This window comes from Rhododendron vialii, chromosome 12a (assembly GCF_030253575.1).
Source record: "Rhododendron vialii isolate Sample 1 chromosome 12a, ASM3025357v1".
In the NCBI taxonomy this organism is placed as follows: domain Eukaryota; kingdom Viridiplantae; phylum Streptophyta; class Magnoliopsida; order Ericales; family Ericaceae; genus Rhododendron; species Rhododendron vialii.
The window spans coordinates 23,411,879-23,431,738 of record NC_080568.1 but is presented as its reverse complement, the minus strand read 5'-3'; the positions used below and the strand labels follow the sequence as shown (position 1 = coordinate 23,431,738).

Here is a 19,860-nt window from a genome sequence, read left to right as displayed (position 1 = left end):
CATAATTAAAAATTATATCTCAACCATTCATTGTCAAAATCAATGGCTCGTGTGTGCCCTACAGGATGCCTTGAAGGCCTTGCACTATAGAATTTTCCAATCTGAAAGTATAAAGCCACGGTACGAAACCATAGCATAAGACCACTGTATGTCATGTGGGGTCTATTCTAAGTCCCACAAAAATATATAAAAATATTTATAAATTTTAGAATATTTATGCATTGTTCTCTTTCCTTTTCAAAAAATTCTCCATACTTCCAACATTTTTCTCTCTATTTCTCTCAACTTATTACTCCTATTATTTTTCAAATACCAAACCAATCACAGCATTAGTTATGGAACTTCGTAAAAAACAGCTCCAATGGAATGCTTTCTAATTTCGTAAGGGTAGGTATTTTTTTTTGGATTTTTTGGGAAGTAAGCCCCACATGAAGTGTGATGGCCTTATGCTGTGGTTTGATTTGGTGCGGTGCATCGTAGCACGTTTGCTTCAAAAGTAGCCACGTTTGTTTCAAAAGTAGCCGGTGAGCAACTAGCTAGCAAGACTTTGACTTAACTAATTTTCACCAATCCTCATCTTCATTAATCCCCAACACCTATCCAGTACCAAGGGAAAAAAATTCCATTTTGAAGACGGTAACATGGCAAGTATTGCAGTGAAAGTGGTGGTGGAAAAGTTGGCATCGCTCCTAGCACAAGAAGCTCAATTCCTCGGCGGAGTCAGGAGGGGAGTTAGCGAGTTACGTGATGATTTGGAAAGCATGAGATCTTTCTTGCACGATGCCGAATCAAGAATTGAAACGGAAAAAGGCGTCGAAACTGTGGAAACTTTATATCCATCTCAAAGCCAATTAGCAATGAGTGGAGAGGTCCCAAATGTTATTAAATGGAAGCTTTATATCCATCTCAAAGCCAATTGGCAATGAGTGGAGAGGTCCCAAATGTTATCAAGTGGAAACTTTATATCCATCTCAAAGCCAATTGACAATGAGTGGAGAGGTCCCAAATGTTATTAAGTGATCACCCATTCCACTCCCAAGCAATGTGAGACTCTATTTCCTTAACAGAAACGTGGGTGAAACAAGTAAGAGATGCAGCCCATGACATCGACGACATCCTTGACGAGTTCTCTCTTCGCTTGTTGCTGACGCCTCGGCAGGGACAAAATGGTGATTTCAAACTGAGCTTGGCTGTAGTTACTCCGTCCAACTTTTATGGAATATTAATTCATTTCGACAAGAAGAGTCGAAAAAACAAAATTATGACCGAAACTCAAATTTTTTTTTTTAAGATCTCTTTCACCCTGTTTTGTCTGAAGGGAGGGGGGCTGCTGTCCCCTTAGGGGCAGCAGCGTGCTGCTGTTCCGGAATTCGGGGTTCACTCCGGTTTCGATCCGATGATCGAAAACGTTCACTTCGTAGAGCTCATCGAATAGAACAACTATGCAAAAAATCAGCTTAATTGGATATCATTAAGTACTTGATCGGAACCTTTTTATCTTAAAAAGAATGGATCCGAAACACTGGATCAAATCCACTGTAACCCATGGACTAAGAGTTATATGGGCTCCGATCAGTACTTAATGATATCCAATTAAGCTGATTTTTTGCATAGTTGTTCTACTCGACGAGCTCTACAAAATGAACGATTCAGATCATCGGAGCGAAACCGGGGTGGGCCCCAAAATTGGGGCAGCAGCACGCTGCTGTCCCCTCGGGGACAGCAGCCCCCCGCGTCCGTTTTGTCTCCTCTCACTTTCTCGTACAACTCGAGCTCTCCAGTGATTCTTGGGAAGGGAAGTAACGTCCGTGGTGAGATGTTTGGAGGTCCGGCGACGGGAGTTACGATTTGGGATGAGTTCTTGTTTCTTATTTTAGTCATCTACGGTGCTTTTTTGAGAATTGTAGTTCAAAAAAAAATATACCATTTTTAGGTTTTGTTTTTTAACACGGAAGGGTAGTACAGTAATTCCACTTACCACCTCCACTAGAAAAAGAAAATTAATACAGTTTTTAGTTTTTGGGTTTTCTTTTTTTTAGGTTTTCTTGTTAATCCGAAATTTTATTTTATGAGTGCCAATTTGGGTACAAAATCTGGGTGTTCAATGTTTGGAGAAGAGTTTGTCTTGTTATTTTTTGTGGGTTCAAAATCTATTTTCTTGTTTCTACAGTATTTGATTTGTTATATATTTGGTAGTTGAAAATGGAGGTGGGAAGGCTGATGTGGCAGAAATTGCCTTAGCCAAAGTTGGCCAGAGATTAGGACGGTAAATGAACTGAGTCATTCGTGAACTATTCGAGGCTCGGCTCAGTAAGGGTTCGTTCAAGTTCGATTAGTCTATTTAATGAACCAAACCTGAACCTCAATGTTAGGCTTGTTTGATAAATGAGCTGAGTCTAAACCTTATAGTATTCGGCTCGATTAAGCTCGCGAACCTGTAATTAAATATAATTAATTATTCTTTAGGGCTCTATTTATAAATATAAAAAATTTCAAGGTTATATATTGTAATTCAGTACTTATTTTTCTCCCAAATTTTATACGATCAATGAGAGAGTTTGGGTTCGGTTGAGTTTAATGAGCCGAGACGAATCAAAATTGAGTCTTGACGAGCTAAATTTGAGCTTAGATCCGGCTCAGCTTAGTTTGTTTGAGTTTAATGAACTAAACTCAAGACAAGATGTTCAGGCTCGAATCGAACCCAAGCCCAACTTGAGCCAAACTAGTACCTTAACGAATTTGACCGAGCCGAACCCGAGCTTTGAAAAATTTTAACAAGCCGAACTTGAGCCAAGTTGTTCAGGCTCGAATTGAACCCAAGCCAAACTAGTACCTTAACGAACTCGAGCCGAACTTAACAGGATTTGGCTCGATTTGGCTCGTTTATAGACCTACAGGAAATGCTCAAACATTTGGGCATCCAAATTAAGGGTATGGCTTGGAGAATGGCAGGGCAGATGCTCGTACAATCAATAGCATGTCAATATGTTGCTCCATTAACTCAAACCTTATACCTCTCTTATGGATATTTAGAGTCCCCTCCACAACCGGCCCTGGGTCTTATTGTACTTCAAAATTGGGGTAAACCTACTTTAGTTAAGGAGTAAAATGGTTAGAAATTTAGTACCCTGGCCTTCCCTTTCATGGAGTGTTAACCCTTGTTTTTTTTTTTTTCTCTCCCCGAGTCCAAACCCAATTTTGCAAAAATATATTCAGAATTTTTTGTTTTCAGATATGCATAACCAATATTTCACAATGTATTCATTGTTGAAAAAAAAAATTGCTAATTTAAAAGAATTTTTAATGTTCTAAATTGAAATCTTTAGAAAAAGAATAACAAGAAAGTTTCAAGGCTAAAAATAATAAAATCCCTATCAATTGTGGGTAGCTGTCACTTAACCCACAATCAATAGTTAAACTAATTGGGCTTCAAAGTGCTCTATGAGAGAGAACGCTTCAATTGCAATCTCCCCCGTGTATGTGTTATATTATATGTCTCATGTTGTTTCCACAATTCTTAACTCGAAGCATGATTGGTGCATTTGCATTATTTGGATGGGAATTTGGAAATAAAATTTCAACTCCAAATGTTTCTAGCAACTTCATTTTTTCTTATGTTTCACACAACAATGCACACAAGAGGCACAATGAAGCAACTCATTTGTACTTATTCGCTTTGACTTGAGCTTCATCCGCCACTTTAATATTTTTTTAAGGATCCATGCAAAAAATTAGCTATATCAAAATTTGACTGGGAACATGGTGGGTAATATTCACCTATTTTTTAAGGTGGGTGAACAAAAAATTGAACTACAGATAAAAAACAAAAAACAAAATTGAACTCCCAAAGATGTGAAAAGTTGAATTCATTTATACTACTTATTAAGTCTTTATCGATATTTAATTAAGATGATTTTTAAAAGAAACTCTTAAAAAATACATTTTAAATATATTGAGCGGCTCCGATAATTCGTGTAGAATCTTGAGATGGGTTCCACACAACATAATGTACATTTGGTGTATCCAAACACACACTTACATGAGAGGTTGATCCAGCACACTAGAGTATGTAGTAGTGTGCGGGACCCATGTGAGTGTGAACGTATGATAGGGCGCAGTACTAGTATTATTGGTTGTGTTTGGTTGGGAGTTTAGTTTAGTTTAGTTTTGGTAGTGGGTGGAGAGAAAAATAGAGTAATGATTGAAGATAGAGGTAATGATTGGGGTAATAATTGAAAAAATATAGTAATGATTGGAAAAAAAAATATGATAATGATTAAAAACAAAACTAAAACTAAAACTAAACGGTGAATCGAACAAAGTTTGTGATCTCAAGCAAATTTTCTCCTTTTGGCTTTGGGTGAGTAAACCGTGGTTGAGTTAGAAGTTAGCAGTGTCCCGCCCTGTGGGCACCGTTCTTTCACCGTTCTTTCATATTTTCTTTTCATTTTTGTATCTTTATTTTCTCACACACCGCCACATGGCCCACATCCACAACGGTCAGACCCATAAACCCCCATTCTGCCTTTCAAAAACAAACCCCTATTATCTCTCAGACGATCGGCGCCTGACGTCTCCTCTCCTCCCTCTCTCTCTCTCTCTCTCTCTCTCTCTCTCACACACACACACACACACATCAGTCCATCGCGATTTGGCCCCTCATCTCTCTCTTAGACGATCATACCCCCCATCTCTCTCTCAGTTGATCGTCGATTCGACCCCTCCTCTCTCTCTCACTCACCAGTCACCGTCAACCCCCTGGCTGCGGCGGGGGCGCCGATCCTCTGCGGACGCGGGGACAAGAGGACGAAGAAAGGGAAGAGGTTCAAGGAATCGCACGGAAACTCGAGGCTGAAGAAGGAGAAGATGATCGAGCGGATTAAAGACAAGGTCGATGTGCCCAGGTCCACCCCTTGGCCCTTCCCTTTTAAGCTCATTTGATGCTACTTGCTTTTCATAGGAAACGTAGTAATGCACTGATGTGTTTGAAAACCTGGGGTTAGGATTTAGGGGATTCGATTGCGATTGGAATATGCAGATTTTTATATGAATGTGTAATGGGTTTTGTGTGATTGTGGTTCTCTCTCTCTCTATTTTTTCTGTTGATGACTGTATTTTCTGATCCCGACCAACTCGAAATACCCTTTGGGTCGAAACCGTCCACTCATTCGGTCGGACTTGGTGCCCTTTTGACCACTCAACACAAAATCAAGAAGCACAAAGGGAAAATAATAAAATAGTAACATTCACACGAAATGAGGCATTCAAAATCTATGAATAGATTATCCTCCCCCATCTAGATTCCTTCAAGATTTCTGAAATTTCCATTGTAGACCCAATGTTTAAGTAAAAGGAAACCCCTAATAGAATTCTGGTCGAAAACTTAACAGATGATTTTAGATGGATGTTTGGAGCAGTGGTCTTGAGTTTGTGGTTTCCAGGGGAGAGGGAGAGAGGAGAAGGTTTCGTGTGTGGGTGTGGCCGTTGTGGATGTGGCGAGGATGGATGAGGCAAGCCAAGGAAAATAAAAGGTAGAAACCCAGGCATAGGGCTTGCTTCGAAATTGAAAGTTTTCAATGTCCTATTTTTAAGCTGTGTTTTTATTTTTTATTTTTTCGTTGACTAGTAGGTAATCTTAGGTTAATGGTTGTCTCCGTTAGATTTTTTACAAGTCGCATTTATTTTTGATGTTGTAGACTAAGGCCCCGTTCCGGAAACCTTCTTAAAAAATAAGTACTTATTTTGGAAAAAAGTTTATTTCACATTTTCAAACTCAAAAATAATGTAAATGAAAAAAAGAAAATCAATTTTTTTTGCACCGTATTAAAGATTTCAATGAGATCTATCAAACAAGATCCATATTGATAAGAAAATTATTTGCGTAAGCACATGATTTTTGAGCTTGAAATTGCCTTCTTAACAAATAAGGAGTTGTGCTATGAGTAGGGCTGTTACGAACCCGACCGAACCGAAAAAGACCGAAAAAACCGACCGATCGGTTCGGTCTTCGGTCGGTCCAAGGGAGTTTTTTTTCGGTTCGGGGTGGACCGAACCGAACCGAACCTAGGTCGGTTCGGTCTCGGTTTTCTGGAAATCTATACCGACCGAACCGAACCGAACAGAATGCGGACCGAACCGACCGAGGACCGAACCGACCGAACCGACCGAACCATATATATTATATATATTTATATAAATTGTTTTAATCTTTTGGCTCTTATTGTTTTGAATGGTTAACTTTTGGCTCTTACTTTTTTTTTTTTTGGAATTTCATTGCTTGATTTATTTACGTTTTTACAAAATTTTCCAATCGATTACTCTCTCTATTCTAAATTACTTTAACTCCTCCAAGTTATATACACTATTGTAGAAAATATTTCCAATCTAAATATAGGATTTCAATCGTCTACAGGTTTTACAAGACTCTTCAATATAGTAACTAACACTTGTAACTTCCATTCGGAAACCATAGATAAAATTAGACAATACAGTTGTATTCAGCAAGATTTTGGATAAAAATTGTTGTACTTTTCGATTTCTGCCAACTAAACTTTGACATTTTTCTTGCATGGATGGTCTGTAATAGCCATCAAGTACTAGATCCAATCCAATCCAACTAATGAGACCACTAATTGTAGAACGAGAGTTATACTTTTCGATTTCTGCCAACTTGACCATTTTTCTTGCATGGACGGTCCGTCATTAGTCGTCAAGTACTAAATCCAATCAAATCCAACCAATGAGACTACTAATTGTAGAATCCCATGGCCTATAATTACCTTCACGCTGTTGCACAAAAAACATAGACGTCTGCATTTACAAGTTCCGAACTCACGTATCTCTCGTTAATTTGCAAAACCCTCTATTCCCTTGTTGATATTCACTTTTTTGCAAGAGAAGAGATGGCCAAATGCAAATTTTCATTTGCTTTGTGGCTGCTCGCCCTCCTGTTTTCCCTGAAGCCTGCATCCACAACATTAACGCAAAGGAGCTACGCATCGTCAAGTTGTAAAAGTTGTAATTGTTTGAGCATACTTGTTGTATGTTTTTTTTTTTTTTTCAATTGGTGTTTGAAAAAAAAAAAAGGTACAAATTACGATGGCCCAAATGTGAAAAAATGGCCCAAACATGGGTGATTGACTTAAGGTTGAAAATTGCCCAAATATGGGTGGGAAACATATGAAAATGGCCCAAATACGGGGGAAAAAATGGTCCAAACATAGCCCGTAGTCTATTGTTAGTTTTTAAAAACGACCCAAATGGCCCAACTAAGGCCCATTTCGGGCGGACCGAACGCCCCGAAATCCCCGACCGAACCGAACTCACCCCGAACCGAACCGAACCGAAATTAATACCGGTCGGGATCGGTCTCCGGATTATATACCCCGAACCCGATCGGGGTGCGGCAAATCCACCCCGAACCGAACCGAACCGAACCGACCGAATAACACCCCTAGCTATGAGTAATGGGCGCCGGGGAGGGAAATCATACCGACGACCGTGCCGGGCCGTCTCCAGCCACCGGACGGCCGATCCGAGCCGTCCAAAAATTCTAAAAAAAAAAACCGAGGGGGCTAGAGCAGGAATCAACGGCATCCGAGGTGTGTAGGGTACTTGATCCGAGCACCCCTTTTCGTGTATATTCGTGTACACATACATACACGAAAAAGGGGTGCTCGGATCAAGCACTCTACACACCTCGGATGCCGTTGATTCCCACGGAAGCCCCCTCAGTTTTTTTTTTTAGAATTTTTTGACGGCTCGGATCGGCCGTCCGGTGGCCGGAGACGGCCCGGCACGACCGTCGGTACGATTTCCCTCCGGAAACTGTAAGTACCTATATATTTACCGACAAAATAAGTACTTAAGCAGCTTTTTTTGTGGAACAAACATTCTTATTCAACAAAAAATAAGAACTTAAGTTAGTTCTGGAACCCAGCCTAAAATTTAGCTTTTTTCCCTTTCTTGAAAGTTGTAAAGATGATATTTGACATTGGCATGTATATTGATCTCATATGATTTTGAAATTGGCATGTGCATGGAAATGCTTTGAAAGTACCACGTACATTGCTTGCCTATCTGGAGAATTATCTTTTGCTTCACTGTCAAAGGCTTGCTTCTGGGAGTAAACTTGCAGGTTAGAAAGCTTATTTTAGCGTCATGTGCATATACTATGTTTTAACTCCTCATTTTTATGTTGATGTGTTCTTTTTGACAACATTGCACTTGAAAGTGTTTACTTTGTTGGTCCTTACCTATCTTCTCTACTTTAGTTCATGGAAAAGGGAACCATGAAGTTTCCCTTGATGTGTTTTGTGATTTGCTAGGATGATACGATTTTTGGAACTGTATTTATTTTTCAAGGTTTTAGACTGTGATTTTTCTATAGATGTGTATGTCTCTCTCTCTCTCTCTCTCTCTCACACACACACATGTGTATGTATCTCTTTGTTTTGCTGTTGAGTACTGCTATGCCTTTCAATTCTCCAAATACAAACCTAATTCAATTCCAATCAGTTTTGGAATCCAATTATATCCAAGTAATTGGTCTGTCTTCTCTTAGTGCATCGTGTGCGACAGTGAAGTTTTTGCGGATAGCTCTATGATTCCATGTTTATGGTATGGACTGCTTTTTATCTTTCTTTGATCTATCTGGCCACTCTCTGTTGCTCTGATTTTTCTTTCAACTTAAAAATGTGAAATTGGAGCAGAAACAGAGAAGTTGCTTCCGGATCGAAATTGGAGGTGAATGAAGAGAAAAAAGGTATAAAGACTAATTGTTTGGAGTCAATATCCTCTTCCTGTAGGTCTGCATATTAGCAAAGAAATAAATTTTTGATCCCCTTGGGTTATGTTTTCAATGAATGTGTCCTCGCTTTCCTATTATTCGAAGGCTTCATTCTTTAATTTCCTGCACGTCCATGTTGTGTACGTGTGAATTAGCATGTTGGCAGGGTTGCATGCTTCTGCTCATTTACTAAGACATTTAGCATAAACAAACTTATTTCAAGTGTTCCCAAATGGATACTGTTGTTCTAAATTTTGCTCTCATTGTTGTGGTTTTGACTATCACAATCTCTCTAATAAGGAAGCTCAGCTTTGGTAGCTGAGCCATATTTTGCTCCGTTGGATATATGTTGCCATAAATCCTCACCGTTGGTCCTTTGTTAACATGAGCCCAAACAAGCTTCCCGTAGTACCTCACGTTGCCTCTCTCACGTAAACCTTCCCCCACACATCCTCTCTCTCTCTCATGAATCTTTGGTAGCTGAGCCAATTTCAAAATTTCAAAATTCAAATCGTTGTACATCCTCTCTCTCACGAATTTTAAATCTACCTTAACTTTCTCTCTCTCCTTCTGCAAACAAATAGTTGGTTAGGGTTTGATGGATCTTGATTCCTCTCTCTCTCTCTCCCTCTCTCCTCATGGCCGCCTCCAGGGAGGGACACTACAGAGGAGTGATAGAGAGGCCGTGTGGCCGCTACGCCACTGAGATCTGCGACTAGTGGAAGAAAACCCGCGTTTGGTTGGGCACCTTCGACACCCCCGGTGGTGCCTTTCGTTCCTTCCGCGGCGTCAAGGCCAAAACCACCGGCGCCGCCTTTTCTACAATTTATTAATATCCCCTCCTTTTTAATTGGGTTTTGTTTTTTGTTTCAGTTTCAGCAGTTTCAGCAGCAGCAACAGCAGCAAGGGCGACGATTTAGGGGTACCCGAAGGTGGCGCACCACGTGTGTCAGAACAGGGGAAGCAGCGGCGGTGGCCGTCTGTTGGGTTTTTATCGCTTGTGGCTTGGCCAGGTACCATGGTTTTATATTGCAGCGTTTATCAACACCCATAGAATGGAGTTACACTCTTGACATGCATTTTTTTCCAAGTCCTTTGTGGGCTTTCTTCTGTCTAATTTTTGCTTCTTTTTTTCAGGTACACAAGGCATGCATGAAATTAATGTAGGAAAAAAACAGTACAATCACAAATGTAAGACTTGAATCTTTTCATCGTTACCCAGGAATGGCAGAATCGTCTGGATACTCAATCTAGCAGAAGGAATAGCGGACTCATCTCTTGAGCCAGAGAACTTCTATTTGTTGGTATTGAAATTATATGTGCTTTCCCACTCCCGACGTCTCTACTTCTGTTCATGTGTAAGAAATCTATGGATCAGAATTATATGTAGGTCCCAAATTTATAAATGTCTAGAAGTTTCCCAGAATTATATGTAGGTCTCAAATTTATAAAGGTCAATTGTTTATAGGTGCTGAAATTCACTTTCCAAATTGCTGAAACGCTGCTTATAAGTGATTAAATTGGTTCTTATGAGTGATGCAAGGTGTTCTACTTTGTTACTCTAAAGCTCCACACTCTGTGTCTCCCAAGTTTTCATGCTTGCTTAGTGGGTGAGGCTTGGAGAGAACTTTAGTCAACAAGAGAGGTAGAGAGAAATTTAGTCAACAAGAAAATCTGCTACTTCTATTTTTTGGCTTGATTTGCCTAGAATTTGTAATTTTTTTAGATGGATACTGTGTAGATAGTGTACTTTAGCTGGGTATTCTTTTGGGTTATTAAAGATCAAGGAGCTGCCTTAGATTGTGTGGAGAGTTTGTTAATTTTGGGAAATTATTTGATGTAATGATCACTGTTAAGATTAGTATGTGAAGTTTTTTTGCGAACAGTATTCTTACACCTATAGCCATAAAACATGGAAGAGACAGCAGGACGATTAGACTTTAGAGGTAGAAATGTATTGCTTTAGTTGTTAGAAATGTATTGGTTCAATCTCTCTCTCTCTAAATGGAATTATCTTTAGTTGTTGCCTGTTGGTTTCATAATTGGTTAAAATTAAATGGAATTATTTTGATCTAATAAACGGGTTTCTATCGAAGAAGATCCGGAGGAAGATGGGACGAGAAGTTAGGGGTCTGGATTCTCATTTCAAGGTTGAGTCTGGATTCTCATTTGATTGTGTTAGAGTACCACATTACAATGATAATTGGGGTTTATTTAACTTCCTACACAGTTCTTTAGATAGTTCATTAATATTATGTACATCTTTGTGTGGGTTCTTCGTGAACTGTTGGTGTTACTGGCAACTCACATTTGGACATGCAAATGTTTAGAAATTCGATGACACGACATGATACTTTGGCTCAAGTTAAGTAGTCTTGCTCTAACAAAGAGAAAAGGACTAGGTGGCTCCATAGCTTAATTTGGTTTTCAAATGATTGACAAATCTTGCTTATTTTTGTCACTCGCACCTTTTAAGATCAATTTATATTGTAGTTTGATTATTTCTATCTCCTTTGTATTTATTTTAAAGAACATTTTAAAGAACACCTGTGTGTCAAATGTGATCCATGTAGTTGTAATTTCTAAATCCCAACAGGGGATCTAATCCAAAAGGCCACTTTGCTAATTTTGATTAGTTGTTTTCTTCCTTTTTTTGACGTTAGGGAGAGGGTAAATTGTGCGGCAATGCCACCGGTAAGAGGCTTCTTTTTTCTTCACATGGGACGAAAAGGATTTGTGCCCCAATCCCAATTTGAACCGGTCAATCAAGTAGTTCAAGTAGGTTAATCTTATATGTTGGCTTTGTTGGTTAAAACTAGATGGAATTATTTGTCATTCTATAGCTTTCTGGGTCCTTACGACTTTCATTTGTGTATAACTGATTTATATGGTAAATTTGAATGCTCCATGTGGCATATGAATTGTCAATTAAAACCGTGAAATAAGTTCAACAATGCATCGGGCATTTAAGTAGTTAGGTGTCTTTTCTTTGATAGACATGTAATAACTTGCTGATTTTTCAGAAATTGGGGGGCACGACATGTTGGCTCACACAGTGAAGCTCTTTTCCAAATTCAAATTTCGGTCAACTGACTTATAATATGTTTTGTTTTCTAAATTCTCAAGTTGAAGGGTAAAACGTGATCTCCACATGAACTCCTGGATGGTCTACTGTGATTCTTTGGACTTCAAAAGGAAGGCACTAAGTATGGCCCCAAATATAACTGAGTCATATTCATTGTTTTAATAGACTTGCTGATACAATGGAATCTGAATTTTTATCTTTCTTATTTTCCCTCGGTTGCCAACGGAGGGATTTTAGAAGCCAAATAAAGTTTTGCATCGAAAAGCAAAATTCAAGTAGCTTTTAAATTGAGTTTATGACTTTTTTGCATTGTAATCTAGGAGAATTTATTACAAAAATGGTAACCGAGAAAATCTCTGCCAATGCTGGATTTAAAACTTTAAAATGAAAACAATAGAACGTTGTATATTTCTCCTTGAGTAAAATTACTAGAATTTTGATCGCAAAAGCTTGGAATGCTTCATAAAATGCCTTTGTCTCCCAAGTGCTCGACTATCGCTTTCTAAGATGCCAATGGCATATGTAATGCAGTAGTGCATTATAGGTGGAAAGCACCTTTAGGAATTTAGTTCATGAAATTGCCCATATCTGAGATGCACATCGCTATCTAAGATGCATGTTGCATATGTGATTCAACATATGGGTTTACTGAAATCTCTATGCTATATTGGTTTTTAACTCTTACTACAAGTCAATCATTAGCTTTTCGTGAAAGTGTATTCATTCTTTTTGTTCTATGGTTTTATGCTATCCTATTACCTTTAGACAAAGATTTGTGACAAGTCTTTGGATTTTTTTTTGGGTATGAGTTCTTGTTTCGGCATGCATGGTCATGAGGCAATAGTTGTAGCAACTAATTACACTGGAAACGATCCATCTTAACTTGCGCATGTGCATTGTAGGGCTATAGTCATGATACGCCCAAACCCCTTGCACATAATTTTTCCAGTCTAGCTTGGCACTTGCTTTTTGGCTTCCCTTTAGTGTTGCCAAGGTTTTTTTTTGACATGCCTTTTATCACTACTTTTTATCACAAATGAAGCATATAGGGAGTTAGTTATTCCTGTGCTTAGGCTTCTTCTCTAACTTTCATTTGTTGTTGATACAGTGACTAAGGGGGAGCCACAAGAAGGATAATTGAAATACTCCAAATCTTTGACTCTACTACCTATACCGGTGGATCATTTATATAGGTGTGTGATCAAATGCAACCACCTTCTATGCTTCTGGCTCTGCTTTTTTCGCCTCAAAAGCTTTTTCAATTTCCTTTTTTGTTTTGCTTCTTCCGTAGAATTGGCTTCAGCTTCATCAGTTGGTATGCTTAAGTCGCGTTCCTTAGAAGGAAAAAGGATACCTTTCTTACTTTGCTTCTTTGCTTCATGAAACTGGATGACCCCTTAGTGTTTGTACATGGTTTTTTCTTTTGGAAATAAAGTAAAAGGATTGAGAAGGAAAATAGCGTTTTAATAATATTTTTTGAAATGGATTCTATAATGGTTGTTCAACCATGAGTTAAGCTAGGCCAATGCTTAAAATTTGGTTTAATGGATAACCGAACTGTATGACATAATGCATGAATGAGATATTACTTTTGAGAGTAACGTGATTATGAATAGGAACTGTGCTTGGAAGTTAACATTGATTCATTTTAGTTGTGTTCAAAACGAAATGCGCCGTGCCAATTCCTTGTACCTCTTACAATACGTAACACATTTTTCATCAAATTTCTTGAATGTAATTACATATCTAATTTTTTCCTAGTCTTTAGTATTGTTTTTGCTTATCTAATTTCAGAGCCTTACAATTTCTCTTTCCTTTTTTCTTCACTATTTTCTCTCAAGTTTTGGGGTTTTCGTCTCGCAGCAGCGCCTTCAGTCTAGTGTTTTGATCTCAATTTGTTTGTTCCATCTTATTCTTTTTTTGGGTTGTACATTGATGATTTTGATTTTTTCTCTTATTCGGAATTGCAGGATCTTTTTGATCGTTCTCCTAAAGATTTTCACCGCCATCAAATTTCTAGTTTTCCCATGTAATCTTCAGGCTCATAGCTTTTGGTGTGAGCCAGAAAGCAAAAGCAAGCCATGGTGGATCTATTACTAAGGGCAAAGGTCAGATAGTGTATATAGATATATTGTTTTGCACTTTGCAGTAACTTAAATTCTTTTCTTTATTTGTTTCTGGATGTGGTTTACTTTCCATTAGCATTGCATTTGTGCTATCTTAAAATATCTAGGGAAGAAAAAATAAAAAATGAAAAGTAATTAGGACTTGAGAATTTATTTGCGCATTTATATTTTTGATGCCGTTTAGTTTACTGATTTTTTAGACATCTATAAATGCAAGCACTAACTGCCTCAACTTTAACGGAGAAAAAAAAATGCAGTACGAAGTTCAAAACTACTCCTGGCTTGACCATATTACCTTTCTCCCTTAATGTGTTACGACTTTGTGGGAATTTGGGACCTAAAACTTTGTGCTGGTAACGTTTCTTTTTGAAGCTGGGATTGCCTTTTAAGCAAGAAGCTTAATAGGAAAAAAGGTAAAATCATATTAGGTCTTCAAGACGATTTTAAAAAACGACTAAAGCTCTTTCTATGGATACCAACTCTGTTTTACCAAAAAAAAAAGCTCTGTTTTACCACTAAAAATTGATGAGAAACGAAAAGAAAATGATTTCTCTCCCGTTATATCATAAATTAGGCGAGAGATGCGAGATGGACTTGGGACTGTCATGAGGTTGTTGAGTGGGTACTCAAATTGAAGCTTTAAGTGGCTCTATATTACCATTGAACTTCCATTGTTTATTGCACGATCTGAAGTTGCGTCGGATTAAGCTGTTTGTGTGCAAGCCTGAGTCGCTTGAATTTTTCTCTTGTTCGGACAAATCATAGGGAAAATTTAATCTTAAAGGACATTGTCAAATTGTGCTAACGTTGGTTAGCTATGGAGTTTCAGAATGATGCTAAATCCGTGGGATGAGAATTAAAATAGGCCCATTATAGAGTGTAGTTTGATGCTGATCAAGTTGGTAGTGCGCTAAGAAAAATTTAGTTGGGAATAATTTGATTGTTGGAAGGCTTATAGTTGTGCTTCAATGTTGGAAGGGTTATCATAAATTAAAGTATTGAAAAGTTCTATCTCTTAGCTTAAATGTTCACTTGCAGCAAATTGCATTGACATGAGTGAGTTGTAATTGACCTTAAAGGGCTCCATCCGATACCTAGCCAATAAATGACTTCATGTGCAATGTTCATGTTGAAGTATCTATCCAGCCCATCTTTTCAAGGACAATGGTGGAATCTGAGGTGGTAGAAATTTGAATGTTTTTGAACTGTATGTGCATTCCTCTTTGCCACTAGATTCATGTTTTAGTGAGTACTGTTTTTCCCTTTTTGTATCTTGAACATTTTGAGTTAATACAAATTATGGTAGTCATCTTCTTTCTAATCTCTTAATTTTAAATGCAGAAGAGTTCACTGGTATGTTATAATGGTAGTGCATAGTCGGACAATTTGAGCATGTTACAAGTTGACTAGTTTCTTGAATCAAATTAAAAAATTGAATAGATGAAACTGTGAAAAAACTTCCATTTGAGCTGGAGTCGAAGACTCCCTAAAGAGTTAAAATGCCGAGGGAGATGCAAAATTTGCAATCTTCAGATTATTGGAGCTCGTAACTTTTAAATGTCATCATATTATATAATTTTGATGAGTTACTTACTTATTCTTGTTTATCATTATAGATGGTCTTTGTCATCCTTTACCATTCCAATAGCAATAGCAAATGTGAATCTAATACGTGGGGGCTAATATATATATATTTTTTTGCCTTTTATCAGGATACTTGTTTAATCTTTATGTTGTTACACACATGACACAGGAAAGCGATATAATCATCAGCTAGCAACATATGCTTTAAAACCCAAAACCAATGTGCAGAGGAGTTTGAAAGGGTGCGCAGTCATATACACAAGATTACTTCTATTTGCATATACTACAATAGATTCCTTCAAATGCCAATGTTTTGCCTCTTTAGTGTCTACGAGAGTAAGCTATGAGCTATTCATTTTTCAGATCAAAGATTTTTGGTCATGGACATGTAGTAGACTGAATCTTTTGAGATTTATATTGCCTGATTGAGTTTGCTCTCATAGATTCATAACAGTTCTATGTAATTGTACTTGGTTAGATTGAGCCTTCAAATGAGGCTTTAGGTCAAGCATAACATTTCTATGTGATTGCTCTTGTGGTCCTCTTGGTCATTTTTCTCTCTGCTCATTCTATGCACAGAGATTGGAAGGAAACTAATGAAGGGAGGGTTTAAAAAGGTATTCTAGCTTAAGAAAATTTAGTGAACAACAATTTCATTTCACTAGAGGAAAGATGTTTTTTAATGGTGTATTGAAACACTGCAAAATTGCCTTGCTTTGCTACGTTTTTGAAACTGCTGCCAGAAGCCGCTGCTAACATTATCATAAAGGAACATCTTATAACTCTCCAAATGTTGACACGACATGATCGCATTAAGAACTTTTGTTTCTCATTTCAATGCCCCCCTCCCCCTCCCCCACTCTCACTCTCCCTCTCAAATACAGACGTATTGTCACACAACCAAGCATTTTTGTATTCTCAAAGCGTACATTACCATTCGTACTCCTACTTTGTCTCACCTCATCATGAGCCATGTGTACATTTGAATGAACCATCCTCAAACTATTGATGCATGTAGATGCAGTTGGAATTGAAAATTCTCATTCATAACTCCTGCTTCATTGCAATTTTTTCCGTCTCCTCTAACTCTATGTTGAGTTTTGTTCTGAAGTAAAATAATCCTCCACTTGCTTTCCAATCCCTAATGTTTGAATGTAGACTATCCATTTCTTCCCTGATAACAAAGATATTGGAATCACGGAACTACGATTATTAGATCGAGTTTTTTCGTGGAAATATGTATTGCGGTGTGGACCTAAAGGAATTGGATCATCTGGGTGGGTTGGAAAGAATCCAGAGGGAAACCGAAAGGTATACCTGGGTAAGGTGAATAATTATTCTGCTGTCAATTTGGAATTTAGGGAATGCCAGATCAAAGCTGAATTTAAGATTGCGAGGAGCTCAAGACCAAGTCTTTAAGCTTTGGCATTAGACGTTCCAGCAGCTCCCTTTTAGTCAAAACTTCTTATGTACAGTCCTCCTCCTAACCACAAAGCCAAACAAACATACAGTCTCGGTAAGCGGTCTCGTGGCCAAAAACTAAGAAAAAATAGGCCTTTCTATTACCAGTCTCACAAACAATTGTCGCCATGTTCTAAATTGATATAGAAACTTTGTGGTATTTCAGTTATGACAAATATATGAACGGAAACAATGGAGTTACACATATAATGGGAAAAATGAAATATACCAGAGAAGATAATATCCAAATAGCCTCAAAATACCTAAACCTTAACTATAACTTGCTAAATATTACCATACTTTACAAAATATGGGTACAAATATTCATTATTAGCCTCAAGAAAAGCACACTATCCACAAAATTTAATTGTACTTCTAAAATAGCATGCAAGTGTTTTGCTTATGTGATTACTATGTGAATGATTTCCTCAGTAATGAACTTTGTCTCCTATCCCAGTTTTTGTCCTTAGATTTCTACAGGTACAATTTCCTCTTGGGTTCATTAAGCACTTTTTTTCTTCCAACAAGAATCAGGGGCTTAAAGTTTGAGGATTTGTTTATTGTGTCACGGAAAAGGTTGGCTGCATTTGGTTTGTTCTCCACCATCTTCATGAAACGGTTAATTTTTTAATAGCATTTGTAAGAAAACATCATTTGATTTCTTTTTGAAGGCTTTCATTCTATCGAAATCCTTTAATCTATTTTGTCTGTTTGATATAATATCATCTCAGGGATCCCCTCCACACGAAAAAGATACAAGATGAGACATGTGAACAATTACATTCTGTTTTAGGAGACTCAACTAGTAGTTGTGAACTTAAGTTGGCTGGACTTCAATACGATTTTCGTTAGGTTACCTTTTCTTTTTCTTCAATTGTTTCTGAAGAATTTTTGTGTCCATATATACAGTCTTGACATGCCATTGAGTAGGATGTTTCCTCTAATCTTTATGTATTTCTTCCTTCACACATGAGATGGAGTATTATTGTCAGGCTTGATTATTTAGAACAAATGATACTTAAGTCTACATTTGGTATTTGTCAATCTATATGTAGGTGTTTATCAACTGGTGTTTTCATGCATGATTTATTCCTTCTTTTGCTTTTGCATGTAGGGTGGTGTTTAAGCCTTGTGGTTTGCGGTATGCCAATACGTAGCTTCTTCAGACTATAATGGAAGTAATAAGTAGCTTCTTCATTTTCAATTGGTTTCTGATGCTATTAGTATTACTCAGTTCTCTCGGTTTTCCTTTAGTGAACCTGCAAGAAGTGTTTTTGTCCATAAACCTGCTTGAAAACCAATTTGGTGTTGGCAAATCTTTGATCCAATTTTTCCAATTGAGCCCTTAAATTGGATCTCCTTCAGGCATTTGCTTGGTGTTTGCATCAATTACCGTTGTGACTTCTTAGACTTTTCACATTTTCCTTGTCTTTCTTGCATGTGTTTCTGCGTGTCCTTCCGTTGTCTTCTGCGGGGTGTTTCTCGTAAAACAGATTGGGTAGTCAATGAGGGTGCAGTGGTTTCCTCTGTTGTGCGCAGACCTTGATGGGATGGGTTGCTGAGAATGGACGAGTTTTGGCCATTCATATTTGGCGTTCTTCTGGGTACTCTGTTTATCTTTCTCTACCTCCAATATCTCTCTCTAAAAGCTATCTTTCTACAGAATTAGGGTTCGATTTTGGTTTTGGCTGGTTTTGAGCTCTCAATTGGAGAAGACAACGGTCTCCCATGCGCATCTGGACATAACGGCGGTTCATTAAAACTATCAGAACTTATGGCAGACAGATCTCAAGAGTACTAAGCGTCCTTTTAATTTATTTTGTTGGGAAATTTTTGGGGAAGTACGGATTTTTTATTCTTGAAGAGCTACTTTTTGTTGAAGTTTTACACTTTTAAGTTTACATTACATTAAGAAAGTTTTTGTTTTGTTTTCTAATCAAAATGAAGATGGGGTACATGTTCTGTGCATTAAATTTGATTGTGGTCTTTGATTAGGTTGTCCGAATTTTTGATTGGATGCAAGTATGATTGGTTGTCAATTTGCTTTTCTGCATGTGTTTTTTTTGGAATGTAGAAAGATGTGCCTATGGCTATTGCAATACTTTCCATCTGCTTATGTTACTGACATTTGCTGCCAAGGAATTTTTCGGACACATCATTAACTGCTCCCTTTAAGTTATTGCCTAGATTTATGAAGTTATCAGCGTGCTCCAATTTAGTTGGACATGGGTTGGGAATGTGATATGTGGGAGATGTACTAAGATAATTTCACATCGTGGACAGTAAATGTACTCCCAACTATTTGGACTATAGCGTCTCAAAATTGCTATAGTTTGGAGGTTCTTAGAATAATTTATTGTTGCTTTTGTGTTCCTTACTTTTAGAAGTTTACTTCTTGATATCTTAGCTCATGACATGATTGCATTCTTTTGAAGCCCAACTTCCGGGAACTACTCAGAATCACTTGTAGATATTTAAGATTCAGTCGGAAGAAAAAATGAAATCATATCAGATGCCTGAGCAGGTGATAGGTTTATTTTGTCCTTGAAATGCCTCACAGCACTTCAGAATTTGAATATTTTCATTAGCTTACTCCGTGCTCTGTGTGTAGGTTGTTTTTTGAAAATGGATCACTCCAAAGATGTTGGGTCTTGTCACACAAACATCTGTATATCATTGGTCCATTGAAGGTAACACACTTTCCTTTCAACAGAAAGACCAATATGCTACTTTATGCCTTCTTTTTGTGTTGTCTGTTCTTTCTTGTCCACCATGTTAATATGGACTTTCCCCCCCTTTTTTTCGGTAGGTGAATC

General features: G+C 37.8%; 1 protein-coding gene across 1 annotated transcript; it reads left to right on the top strand.

The window, feature by feature from the left end:
- Positions 1-641: 641 nt before the first annotated feature.
- Positions 642-5,080, top strand: LOC131309585 (uncharacterized). The gene is made up of 2 exons (XM_058336200.1): positions 642-821; positions 4,675-5,080. Exons 1-2 carry the CDS (start codon positions 642-644, stop codon positions 4,939-4,941), a joined length of 447 nt encoding a protein of 148 aa, XP_058192183.1. The 3' UTR covers positions 4,942-5,080.
- The last annotated feature ends 14,780 nt before the right edge of the window (positions 5,081-19,860 follow it).